This window comes from Hippocampus bargibanti, linkage group LG04, assembly GCF_051943395.1.
Source record: "Hippocampus bargibanti isolate YZ-2025 linkage group LG04, ASM5194339v1, whole genome shotgun sequence".
In the NCBI taxonomy this organism is placed as follows: Eukaryota; Metazoa; Chordata; class Actinopteri; order Syngnathiformes; family Syngnathidae; genus Hippocampus; species Hippocampus bargibanti.
Window position 1 is genome coordinate 29,859,196 of NC_142737.1, and position 13,625 is coordinate 29,872,820.

At 42.3% G+C, this 13,625-nt stretch overlaps 1 protein-coding gene across 1 annotated transcript in view; it reads left to right on the plus strand.

Moving 5' to 3' along the window:
- Positions 1 to 7,706, plus strand: part of nelfb (negative elongation factor complex member B) — a 31,397-nt gene extending 23,691 nt beyond the window's left edge. The window contains exons 11-13 of the mRNA XM_088995051.1: positions 225 to 366; positions 527 to 635; positions 4,449 to 7,706. Coding sequence (XP_088851177.1) covers positions 225 to 366; positions 527 to 635; positions 4,449 to 4,610 — 413 coding nt within the window. The 3' untranslated portion in view covers positions 4,611 to 7,706. The remainder of the gene's footprint in view (positions 1 to 224; positions 367 to 526; positions 636 to 4,448) is intronic.
- The last annotated feature ends 5,919 nt before the right edge of the window (positions 7,707 to 13,625 follow it).

Below are 13,625 nucleotides of genomic sequence, written 5' to 3' on the forward strand. Positions count from 1 at the left end.
CGTATTCAAACTCATGGTCAATTAAAACAGCCAATGTAAATTTCAACTAACTCTTACAGGTTGTGGGCCATATTAAGAGTAGAATTTCTTTTAAATAATATAACTTAGTCTTATTTTTCTTTATAAAAAAGTGCCATTTGAACAAGTAAATGTTTAATGTGAACTGCACTTTTTTTCTTGAAATGAAGTAAAATCTATCATTCCAATGTCTTCTTTCCCTTCAGTGGAGACTTATAATGACATGGCTTTTGGTGACATTTTCTTGCACCTGCTTACCGGACACCTTACACTGCTTTCTGATGAGTTTGGAGGAGAAGAATTTTGTTCAGTTGTGTTTGATGGCTTCCTATTGACTACTTTTTCCAGGTTGGCTATTCTTCCCATATTATGGAATGTTATCCTGTCTTGAGCACATCAATTTCAGATTGAACATGGGCAAAAATAACCTTGTTAACTTGTTCTGGCAGCTTTGAAATAAACAGACATTTTTTTTTAACTATGGATCTTTACTGCTTGTATTTTACAGTAAAGAGAATGTTCACAGACATACTCTACGGATGCTGTTGCACCTGCACCACAAGGTGCTCCCTTCCTATATGGAAACATTGATGAAAACTCTGGAACCTCCGAAACAGGTTAGGTTTACCATTAAAGTATTAACTTACTTTTATTAATCAGAGCTGTGAAACAACTATGGAACAGTGAATTTCCTGTATGAACGTCCGAAGTGTGTTTGTATTATCCATGTCTGACAACACATGCAACAAAGTGCAACAATACATTATTTTGCAAAAACAACTGCACTATACAGTACAGGTATATAAAAAAAATTGTTCACCCCATCTCTTATTAGCGATCCAGTTTGCGGAAAGTTCATGGCTTGAAGAAGGCAGTACTATCATCTGTAAAAAGCAGGGATGCAGTACTAAGATGCTGAAGGGAAAACCTTCTCACCACCTTGACTGCACCTAGAAATGTTGTTCACAAAGCTTATGAACAAAAGGCAGCCATGGGGGGTAGGGTGGCCAAACCCTCACCGGAAACAATTCCAGCTGATTGGTCCATGTGACACGAATGTCAGAGTTTGGTCTGCATTGCCGGCAAACAGCCCTTATTGGGAGTCTTGGTACGCCATGCCCGCGAGGCACCCTCCACACAACTCCTCAAAGAACAAGACACAGTCAAATTCCCTCCCCCCAAAAACCCAAAGAAACTCCCTTTCAATGTCTCTGCTGAGGGTTTAGAGCTGCTCCACTGTTCAATGACTGGGATGAAAACCACATTGCTCTGACACTCAGTTGAAGTTGTTATTGCTTAAAATGCGACCTGAACACTTGTTCTGAAATAATTTTACTTACACTTATAATGTTGCTCTTGGATTTTCTTTACTACAGTTCACTGAGTGCATGCATTAATAAGAAATTCAATGACATAAGACACACCTTCACTGGAGATATGAGTACGCTCGCTCCATCTGTTCATCCTTTACAGTGATGATGGTCGAGCCACACAGCCCTACACTGACCTGGTGAAATATGCTGACACAGTAAAATGTACCATCTTGGGGAGCACCAGTCACGCTAAAAGAGTTGTGGTGTGGAAGGGGTCATTTAGACAGTGGCCGATGGCCCAGCAAAAAGCTCTGTATGGGGGCCTGAACTTCAAAAATATTTTGAAGTTCAAGGCATTGTAACTAACTACCAATTGTACAACCAAATTTTAAAACCCCAACTGTAAATGTTATTGGGATACTTCTTTTCCTTTTGGCTTTTCCTTTCAAGGGGTCGCCACAGCGAATCAGTGTCCTCCATCTTCAGAGGTTTAATTTGCATATTTGTTTTGGCCAAGCCTTTATGTAGGATGCCCTTCCTGACACAACTCTCTGTATTTATCCGAGCTTGGGACCGGCACAAGAAGACACTGGCTTATGTCCCCTTGTGGCTACAGAACAAGAAACTATACAAACTTAATGATGATGAATTATTGAGATACTTTCAATGGTAAAATAAGAACACCAAACACCCAGAACCAAGTCACACGCATGCATTCATTCAATAGAGAAATGAGAAAAGGGCTCTCCAATCACTTCTGCAGAGATATTAATAATAATACATTTCATTTTAAGCGCCTTTTAAAGCTGTCAAGGACACTTTAAAGTCACAGACAAGCATAGGTACTATAATAAATAAAATACAATCACAAATAGAATACAATAAATAAAATAAATAGAAACAAGAGAATGAGCTACACAGAAAATGTGATTCTAAATAGGTGGGTTTTGAGATGGGATTTGACGGTGGGAAGAGAATGGATGTTACGAATGTTGGGAGGAAGTGAGTTCCAGAATTTGGGGGCGGAGCAGCTGAAAGCCCTGTCCCCCATCGTGCTGATGGGGAATGGGGGGGGGCACACAGAGGTGGGACAATGACTAGCTTAGCCAAATTTCGACAATTGACTGGACACAAAGCGGCATTTCTTCAGCAACTACTTTATTTTTTGGACAATATATCGCAGCAGTCAAAAATGAATTATGAAGTGAATAAAACAAATAAACCAGTTTAAGCACAAACCACTGATTGGTTTCAAAACACAGCCTGCATTTCGATCGAACCCAGTTTAAGAACCACTGCTCTAATGTGTAGTGGAATGTCTGCACAGTTTGATTACGAATTTGATGTTGGGTGTCATTTTGACCCAGGCACTGGAATGTAGGCAAGCAGCTGTTCAGATCCAAAATAGGCATGTCTATTTGATGAACAGTGGTTTGTTTTGATTTCCAAAGAGCCAGATGTGTGTAGAGCAGGAACATTCAGGAACACAGAGTGACTTGTCACCCTTCCCATGTCATCTCTTCGACCAACACACCAAAACCGAGCCTCACAAGATTTAAAGCTTCATTACAGAGTTCGAATTGGGATAGCAGAGGAAGAGATTTCAGACACGGATACTCTCTCAAGAGACAGAAGACAGTCTTATTGATGATTCAGTTTGTCAGTATTGCAACGATGAGATGACAGAGGACAGGTCTACTGCTGTCTCTCCATTGGATGAAAACCAAGGAATGCGGCAATCATCAGCCACGCAGGGGATATGGGCATCCAAGGATGGTGAGATAAAATGGTCAGCTTCACCACACCAAAGTCAAGGCAGACTCACCTACTATTGTTATCAAAATAACTCCTGGTGCTACAATATTTTTTGTCATGAGTTGGTGTTCTTCAATCCGAATTTCAGCTGTTAATATCAGAATCAGAATCATCTTTATTGCCAAGTATGTAGAACACACAAGGAATTTGTTTCCGGTCAAACACGCTGAACTAGTACCATCATCAAATCACCAATCGAGAATATTCTACTGCAAAAGACTGAATTGGAGGTGTGTACAGTATTTCAAGAGAAATTTAAGCCATTGGATGAGACTTGCATGCATACCTTGGAATTCAGTTATTAGCTAGACGTCTGTGTAAGCGCTCAGTCGCACAGGAGTGGTCCATCGATGAAAAGGTTTCTTCAGCCGTCATCTGTACTTCTTTGAAGGTGTCGGATGTTTCGCTTCTTATCCAAGAGGCTTTGCCAGCAAACTAAAGTCATTTTGCTGGTAGTTTCGCCCCTATATATATATCCCTACTGTCCAGATGTGGCGGTGCCAGACTCTGCTATGATTGGTCCCTGCTCTCAGGTTGGGGGGAGCAGAGGACTACTCCCTGCTGCTACACTGATTACTTCTACTGTCCTGACTGATTACTTCTATTGTCCTGCCTGAGTATGAGGTCTACGGCTGGCCTGATTGCGCCATTTGCTCTGGTATCATGATACCAGACTGACCTGATTGCGCCATTTGCTCTGGTATGGTCTGCGTGAACACGCAGCGGCTCCCCTCTCCCGGCAAATTGGCGTTTTCATGTTTATGTTTGTTAAAGTAATTATAAGTGCCTTGCATGCTGCGTCCGAGAGGACAGTAATTTCATCTGTGCTGTATGTCATGCATATTAGCATATTTGACAATAAAGCTGACTTTGACTTTGACTTTTTGGTATCACTACAATTCCACCAAAGGACAAAACTACCACAACATACAGCTCCTAGTGCAAAACTGCCTCTTGGCCCTTGAAGATTTTCAACAACATTGTAGATGAAACATTGAAAATGTCAGAAAACAAAAAAAAACTTGAAGGAGAAAAACATTGACAAAACCGTTCTAAAATATGCCAATGGGATAAAAATGTTGTCCGTGTCTCCAAGTTTTTTTTACAATATCTCAGATTCAGTTGTTGCTGTTGTCACCAAATATTTGTCTGTTTTGTGTGGATTATTGGATAGACAGGTAAAAACGACCCACAACATACTCTTTTTCCCACCATAATATGAGGGTTAATATAATTCTGAATAGAGACACAAAACTACACATTGCATTGACTACCATTGTGTGTCAATGTTTGATCTTTTAGAGCAGTGATCCTTTGAAGGAGCTACACAGCCAACTCATCGAGAAGCTCGAAGCTCAGAAGAAGAGTCCTCCTATGCCAGAGGAAACGCCTTCCCTGGATCTCAGCTTGCACCCTGTGAATGTTCCCACCACTTCCTCTACCCCGACTACAACTCTGACATAGAAGATATATGGAAGTATTTGAATTGAGTCTGAATGTAAATATAGCACGGCCCGGTAGTCGAGTGGTTAGCACAGTGCAGAGGTCGTGAGTTCAAGACCCGGTCCAGCCTCCCTGTGTGGAGTTTGCATGTTCTCCCAGGGCCCTCGTGGGTTTTCTTTGGGTCCTCCGGTTTCCTTCCACATTCCCCATGGCTGGCTGATTGAACACTCAAAATTGTCCCTATGTGTGAGTGTGAGAGCGAACGGTCGTTTGTCTCTATGTGCCCTGTGATTGGCTGGCAACCAATTCAGGGTGTCCCCTGCCTAGTGCCCGAAGACAGCTGGGATAGGCTCCAGCACCCCTACGACCCAAATAAGGATAAAGCGGTCTGGAAAATGGATGGATGGCTGTAAATATAGCTCTACATTGATTTGGAAATATAAATATATTACTGGGTGTTTTAAATGTTTATTTGTACGTTAACTGCAACGGACATTTCTATGTATGAATGTATGAGTTTTTGCCGCCCTGTAATTTGTTTTGCTGCTTTGGTGTTGCATTCAAGGTGGAAACCCTAATTTTTTTTAAATTCATGCCATCTACATCTCCAAAAGGTCTTAATATACTGTATTTTCATTCCAAGGTACTGTTTTGTGTTTATGTTTCAGTAGAGTCACCAATGAAAAAAAATGTGAATGAATTCTAAAGAATTTTGGGGTACTCATGTAAGAACATGAGTTCTTACATGACAGCGGTCCCCAACCTTTTTTGTCCCATGGATCGGTTTTAATATCATACAATATTTTCAGGAACTGGCCATTAAGGTGTGACGGGCAAACACAACAAAATAATATAATGCTACCTGCAAGAAAACAATGGTATTATGAAAACATGATAAACACAAATCATGATAAGACATCCTACCTGGCTGGAACACCCTCTGGTCGTTATGGTAACGCTTAAAGGGCAAACCGACGTCACTTATTTGTTTTTTAACTGACATCAGAAAAACATTTTATAGCATCTAAAATACCTAAAACACGCAGTATGATATTTTTAGTCAAATGCAAAACACCAATAAAAATGACTTAAAGTGTCAAAAATCTGCAAAAAATTGAGCTGCGAATTGGGCATTTTCAGAAAGTCCCGCCCCCACTTCGTGACGTCACACCAAGACGTCTTGCATTGCTGGAGAATAAAAACAATGGCTTCAGATTCGGATAATATGCTTTCTTGTTACACATCCAGTTATGAATATGATTCAAATAGTTTTGAAGAGGAAAGCATACATGTTTGCCATTGATTAAGGAAGTCCTTCCGTGTCATTTTGAGGCATCTGGACTGTAATGTAACGTCCCACAAAAGAGGCAGAAAAATGGCGACCAGGTCCTGTGAGGAATGAATCAGCTCGTTTCCACAGGCTGATACATTCCTCGCATGGGGCTTGGACTCCCTCTGCTGGCGGCTTTTGGATGTAACACAAGGGTTTCAAAAAAAATCAGTACAGCAAAATACATTGACGTGATGGAAAGACGCTACAATGCGTCTTTTTTACGGTCAGGAGGCGGTCCTTTTCTGATGTCACGTGAGGACTCGTCACCAACTCAAAAACAAGACTTCTTGAATGTTCAGCGCGAGTCTTAAAACGTAAAATATAGCTATATGCGGTGGAATCTTATTAAAATACGCCCAGTAGAAGTCATTTGAAGCCATTTTACAAATTATGGACACAACTTGTCCGGAGACGTCGGTTGTCCTTTAAATGTGCCTTCAAAATAAGCTATAGACGCTTCCCAATTTATGAACGACATACGTTCCGAACGGGCGTCCATAAGGTGAATTCGTACTTAAGTAGCTTCAGTGCTATATTTTGTATGGAATGTACAACCGGACAAATTGTGTCCATAATTTGTAAAATTGCTTCAAATGACTTTTACTGAGCGTATTTTACAAAGATTCCACCACATATAACTATATTTTACGTTTTAAGACTCGCACTGAATATTGGATTGGATTGGATTGGATATGCCTTTATTAGTCTCACAGTGGAGAAATTTACATTTCACAGACGCACAGACGCATATTCCGGAAGTCTCTTTTTTGAGTTGGTGACGAGTCCTGGCGTCACGGAAGGAACACCCCTGACCGAGAAAGCACATACTGTCACAGTCCTATCATCACCTCAATGCATTTTGTGGTACTTTGTTTGGTCTGAAAACTTTGTGTTGATCCGTGTTGATGCCGAAATTAGAAGGAAAACACATAAATAACGCGATGGTGAATCTTTGTGTGTTACACAGAACAACTATTTGATATTCACTAACAAAAATGCCAAGGAGAAAAATCAGCCCCTTTCCACGCCATCTAGTGGGTGCTACATTTCTCTCCAGATGCCTCAAAATGATACTAAATAAATTCTTTAATCCATTGCAAACATGTATGCTTTCCTCTTCAGAACTATTTGAATCATATGCATAACTGGATGAGTAACAAGAAAGCATTTTCTCCGAATCTGAAGCCATTGTTTTGATTCTCGAGCAAGGCAAGATGTCTTGACGTGACACCACGAACAAGGGGGTGGAACCTTCTGAAACTGGCCACTTCCGGTTTCAAATTGAAGTAATTTTTAGACACTTAGTCAATTATATTGGTGTTTTGCATTTGACTACAAATATCATCCTGCGTGTTTTGGGTATTTTAGATGCTATAAAACGTTTTTCTGATGTCAGCTAGGAAACAAAAAAGTGATGTTGGTTGTCCTTTAAGGCTTATATAAGTACAGTATGATTAAAGGACAATCGACACCATTTTTTGGTTTCCTAACTGACATCAGAAAAATGTTTTATATCATCTAAAATACCCAAAACACCCAAGCTGATATTTTTGTCAAATGAAAAACACCAATAAAAATGACAAAGTCTCCCAAAACTACTTCAAAATGATCTGAGAAAGTTTCATTTTCAGAAGGTCCCGCCCCCTTGTTCGTGAAGTCACGCCAAGATGTCTTGCCTTGCTCGAGAATCAAAACAATGGTTTCAGATTCGGAGAAGATGCTTTCTTGTTACTCATCCAGTTATGAATATGATTCAAATAGTTCTGAAAAGGAAAGCATAAATGTTTGCATCGATTAAAGTCTTTCCGGGTCATTTTGAGGCATCAGGACTGATGTGTAGCACCCAGAACATGCAGACGATGGCACCCAAGCTCCGTTGGAAATGGGCTGATTTGTCTGCTGGGAATTTGTGTCAGCGAATATCAAATAGTTGTCTTGGTGCAACACACAACGATTCACCATCGCGTTATTTACATGTTTTCCTTCTAATTTCGCCGTCAACATGGATCAACATGAAGTTTTCAGATCAAACAAAGTGCCCAAAATGCATTGTGTGTCGCTTTCTCGGTCAGGGGCGTCCCTGTCGTGACGTGATGTCAGGAATTGTCACCAACTCAAAAATAAGACTTCCTGAATATTCAGCGCGAGTCTTAAAACGTAAAATATAGCTATATGCGGTGGAATCTTTGTAAAATATGCTTGTCATTTGAAGTGATTTTACATATTATGGACACTACTTGTCCGGCGGGGGTGTCGGTTGTCCTTTAAGCCAGTGGTTCTTAAGCTTGTTGGAGGTACCAAACTACACTAATTTCATATGTGCATTCACCGAACCTCTCTTGAGTGAAAAATAAAATATGATTCTTCTTTCAAATTCAAGACAGATTTTTTTTTTACTGTTACACAAAATCAGCCGTGCATGAACATAACCGTGTTCAAAGAACAAAACCAACACAATGCATAAACTCAAAACAAATTACATACCTGCAAATCAGTGTGACTTCTGCTGTTGCCTTTGAGAGACCAGTTCAGATATGCATGGCTTCACCAAGTACCACTCTCATGTCATTTTCACAGCAAAGTCTGTTCCTTTTCTTCGGTTTTATGTCCAGCATCCTCGAAAAACATTGCTCACAGTGATATGTTGTAACAAATGGTATTAAAAAAATCCAGGGCTTTCTTGGCAATAACTGGGCACTTGTTCATTTGTTGACACCAAAACTGAATTTCAATGATTTCATCGAGTAATTCGTGATTGACATCTGCTGTTTCAACAGCAAATGTGAACGCCTGTCTCACCCATCCATGTAGTGAGCCAATCCAAAAGAACGGAGTTGAAAGGAGCCGGAATTCCCATCACTACTCGATGGGACAACACATCCTGCCCTCCTTCAACCAATCACACAAAGATGCCAAAACCATCATAAACGGAATAAAACTCCGACAACCCCAACAATTTAACAAAAGCTTTCACAAATGAGAATATTTTATCTGTAAGCCAGATGCAATCATTAAAAGAGTCATACGTGGTTCGCGAGCCATAAATTCACGATTTAGAGTGTTTAATTAACCAACTATGCATGTTTCTGTGGTGGAAGAGGGGGGGGGGGGGCTCAGAGTTCCGCACAGTAAGGGCGGGGCCCAGAATTGAACCTCTGCATTGTGAGACGGACCTGCCGTTGAAGCACCCTGCATGAATGAATATTGAAACTCTCTAAAAATAATGAAAACTAAAAAATTGTCAAATTTTACTGTTTCACGTTAAAAAAAAAACAACGACATTTAAATAATTTGTCTTTGGTGAAATGATGTAGCACAGGGGTGTCAAACTCATTTCGCATCGTGGGCCACATACGGCCTAGGGAGATGTCAAGTGGGCCGGACCATTAAAATTACACCATACTCTGCTAAAAATAGCAAAAATATCATGTCTTTCCTTTGTTTTGGTGTAAAGAAGCACAAGAACATTAGGAAAATATTGGCATTTAATGAACTATCCTTTTACAAAACATTTCATGAAACACCTCATATTTCCTTAGACAAATGTGCAATTTACTTTGATCATTCACAAATATGCATTGCAATTGATCCCACTGATTGTACAAAGGCACAAAACTTGAATTGGTACTGAAAAATATAGTAATGCATGAGACTTTTAAAGAAAGGGAATTTTTAAACCACTTACACATACGCATATAACATCTAAATGTAATTCCTGCGTACATCTTACAAATTTAGGAGTGATTTTAAATGTGTAATGAAGAAAGTGTTCACCTGCCCTGTAAATCTGTAAACTTCATACATGAAACATACACATACAATACATACTGAAAATTTATGGACTTGTATGAACAGTAGAATTCCATCACAGAACTTTTGTAGTGAAGCTGCTGACTAACATTAAAGTGTGGTATGGCAGGCTGTGGGTAATGTTACTGTCGCTGAGAAGTTTGTCAAACTGACGATGGTTCAGACCTCTGGACCGGATGAAATTTACAGTGCGAACAACCACCTCCATTACGTGGTCCATTTTCAGCGACTTGCAACACAATGCCTCCTGGTGCAAAATACATACAGTGAAATGTCCAGAAACGATCTCCTCCAAGGGCTTGTACTTTGTCTTTGAACTTTGTCGCGAAACCTGCTTTCCTTCCAACCATGGATGACGCGCCGTCTGTAGCCAGGCTGACAGCGCGGGACCGGTCCACTCCAACTCTGTCCAATACAGCAACGACAGAGCCGAAAATGTCCTCGGCTGTTGTGGTGTCCATCATTGGCACCAACTCAAGAAACTCTTCAGTAACAGTCAATGTCTCATCAACTCATCGAATAAATATGGCCAGTTGGGCCACGTCTGTGATGTCAGTGCTCTCGTCAATTGCCACGGAAAATGCAATAAATCCTCTCTGCTATAGTATTCCTCGTCAGGCAAATATTGGCAAAAGCTTGTCGCTTCTCGGAACATACAAGTTTAGCCGCCTTCATCATGCATCGTTTAACAAAGTCACCGTCGAAATACGGCTTCAATGCTAATGCTATTTCGCAAGCAATTGGGTAGCTGGCTTTTACCGCTGTGTCATTGACTTCTCGGCTCCGGATGAAAGTTGACTGCTGTTTCCTCAGACCCGCCAGCAATTCGTTAATCTTTTCTCTTCTCAGTTGTCCTTGCAACCCGTCATATTTTTCGCTGTGACGAGTCTCGTAGTGGCGTCGAATATTATATTCCTTCAATACCGACACTTGTTGCAGACACACCAAGCACAAAGGTTTTCCGTGCATCTCTGTAAATAAATAGGACGTGGTCCATTTTTCTTTGAAAATTCTACACTTCTTATCTTCTTTTCTCCGTTTGGATAACGACATTTTGGCTAATGGGTGTGTAGCGGAGAGGTAGAGACCAAGGTATTAACAACGTAACAAGCAGCAGATGGCGCATTGACACCGTCTGCTGTTTTCAGTCTGCCTCAGTGATGCGGCGTGTCTTCTGATGGAAAGAGTGCGCCCCTTAGCGGATAATCCATGAATTGCAGTGAATTAAAAATATTAATTCCATGTCTTTTATGCATTTTTCCACTTTCAAATTATCATGCGGGCCTGATCGAACCTCATTGGGGGCGTAGGTTTGACACCCCTGATGTAGCAGATATTTTGTGATGTTCCGATGAGTCCCGAGTAAGCAACCGCCGTATTGAATGAAAATGATAGTGTATTACTGAATTCTAAAATGACTGCTCCGAAAAACACTGACGTAAACAATCAAAATGTACGTACCATTTGTACTCAGAAGTCGGATTTCGACAGTTCCTTGTTCAACAAGATTTTAATCTCATTGGCATGCTTTGTCACTCTAGTCTAGCGGTTGTTTGCAAGTACCTATACCAAGTAGTGATGTGCCGTTTGCGAACGAGCCGGTTCTTAGAGCCGGATCTTTGAAGTGAACGAAGATAGCCGGTTCCTCACAAGGAGCCAGAATGGGAGCTGACTTTTTTGTCCTCTATTCCCCACCCCCGGTCTTCGGTTAAAGCCGCACGTGATTTGTCGATATCCGCTGTAGAGGTGGTTTTGTGTCCGGAGAAATGAGAGAGGAGAGTTGCTTTGTCAACGTGTTTATTGTGCCACCATCTTAGTCTACCTGCGGTCGTGACGTCACCGCTGCTTTACGACCTGTCGCAACATTCTGTAGCAGTGTGACATATGCTACAGGTGGGAGGGGAGAATTACAGACACACGCAGCAGTGAGGAGAAAGTGGGGTGGGGGGGGGGTAGGATAGACAGGTGGACGAATGTTATTACATTATGCTGTTATTATTCAATTATAATGTTTTTGCTGGTTGGTATAATAGCATTATTAATATGAAAAGCAAATTAGTGACAGCTGCTCATCAGACCAGAGTAACCACAGGGAAAGTGAAAGTTAGTGGATGCTTTACCCCCCTCCCTGAAGGAACCAAAAACACTCTGTAACAAGGGAAACCGGGTAGACTGCCGGTTTCCCTGCTTAGCCGTGTGGGTTATTCTGCCACGCGATAGGCTAAGCACTGGCTAGGGTCTGAACATTCAAAATCGGTGATAATTGTCCAAATACAGAGGGCAAAGGCGAACGCGAGCTGGCCGAGGCTCTGGCCCCACGGGCACGGCTGGTTCACGACGCTCTTCAAGGCGTCCCATCAGTGTTCTCTGATGTGTGACAGGACGTTAGTAGTCTTTGCCTGAGAAGTCGTTCGAGGGGGTCGGTGCCGCCACTCTCCTAAGGCGGCTGGCATGCCAACGCGACCCGTCAGCCAGACAGAAGGTGGTCGGTCCGAGTTGGGCGATAATCTGGACTGGTGCTGTCCAGAATGAGTCCAATTTGTGAGAGCAGCACGGCCGGCGAATGCGGACCCAGTCCGACACAGTAAGTGTGCGTTGCTTCGTCCGGCGCTTCTCGTTGGGCCCTCTGCTGGCTGAGGAAGAGTAGGGAGGGCCGTCTGCTTGGTTGGAGCTTCCTCCACCCCCGTTGGCCTGGGGGTGAATTGGGGCACCCGCATTGTCAGAGATAGAAAAGCCGAGTGGTTGGCGCTGTGACGGGACACTTGGAAAGTGAAAGCAGGGAGAGTCCTTGAGCCATAGCGCACCGTGAAGGTGGCAGTGCCCACCATACCAATCTTAGTTTGGCCATAGCCAAACAAGTCCTCAGCGTTGGCCTCGATCGGGAGATGAGGAAATAGCCGTCGAACTGTGGACACGTTCAACAGTGACCTGGAGGCTGCCGTGTCGAGCAGGAGTGGAAAGCTCACTCCATCCAGTTCCACTGTGCACCACTTGAATGGCACCACCCGTATGTCTGCGCGGGTCTAAGAGAGCGAAAAATGCGCTGCCCCTCACTACCTAAACTGTGTATTAGCATAGCCGTTCGGCGTGCTTCGCTTGCCTCGTTTAGTCCGGTCGCCGTCAGATATGTCGTGAACGAGTCATACCAGCGAAACCACGGGACTGGTGGCTCACCGGGGAGCGCGAGAAACGAGGGCAGGGGAGCTGTGTAGAAGTCCATCTTCGTCGCCAATGTTGTGTCCGGAGGAATGAGAGAGGAGAGTTGCTTTGTCAACGTGTTTATTGTGCCACCATCTTAGTCTACCTGCGGTCGTGACGTCACCGCTGCTTTTCGACCTGTCGCAACATTCTGTAGCAGTGTGACATATGCTACAGGTGGGAGGGGAGAATTACAGACACACGCAGCAGTGAGGAGAAAGTGGGGTGGGGGGGTAGGATAGACAGGTGGACGAATGTTATTACATTATGCTGTTATTATTCAATTATAATGTTTTTGCTGGTTGGTATAATAGCATTATTAATATGAAAAGCAAATTAGTGACAGCTGCTCATCAGACCAGAGTAACCACAGGGAAAGTGAAAGTTAGTGGATGCTCTCGGTGCACATATAAATAAAAGTAGCTGATATAGTGTATTTTTAGATGATTAATTCGTTTTTCACATAATTTTACATTACTTTTGGTAGTTAATTTAGGCAACAAAAAAACTGATGATCCGTTTGGGAGCAAAATAGAGTAGGATCTTTTTAGTGAGCCAAACCAAAAAAAACCGGCTCTCTGAAAAGAGCTGGAATTTCCATCACTCGTACAAAGACATAATTGAAGTCGGTGGTGTCGGGGCCAACTTGAGAATGTAGTGACGCGGGCAAAGGGGCGGAGTTGGAAGGGGTTGGA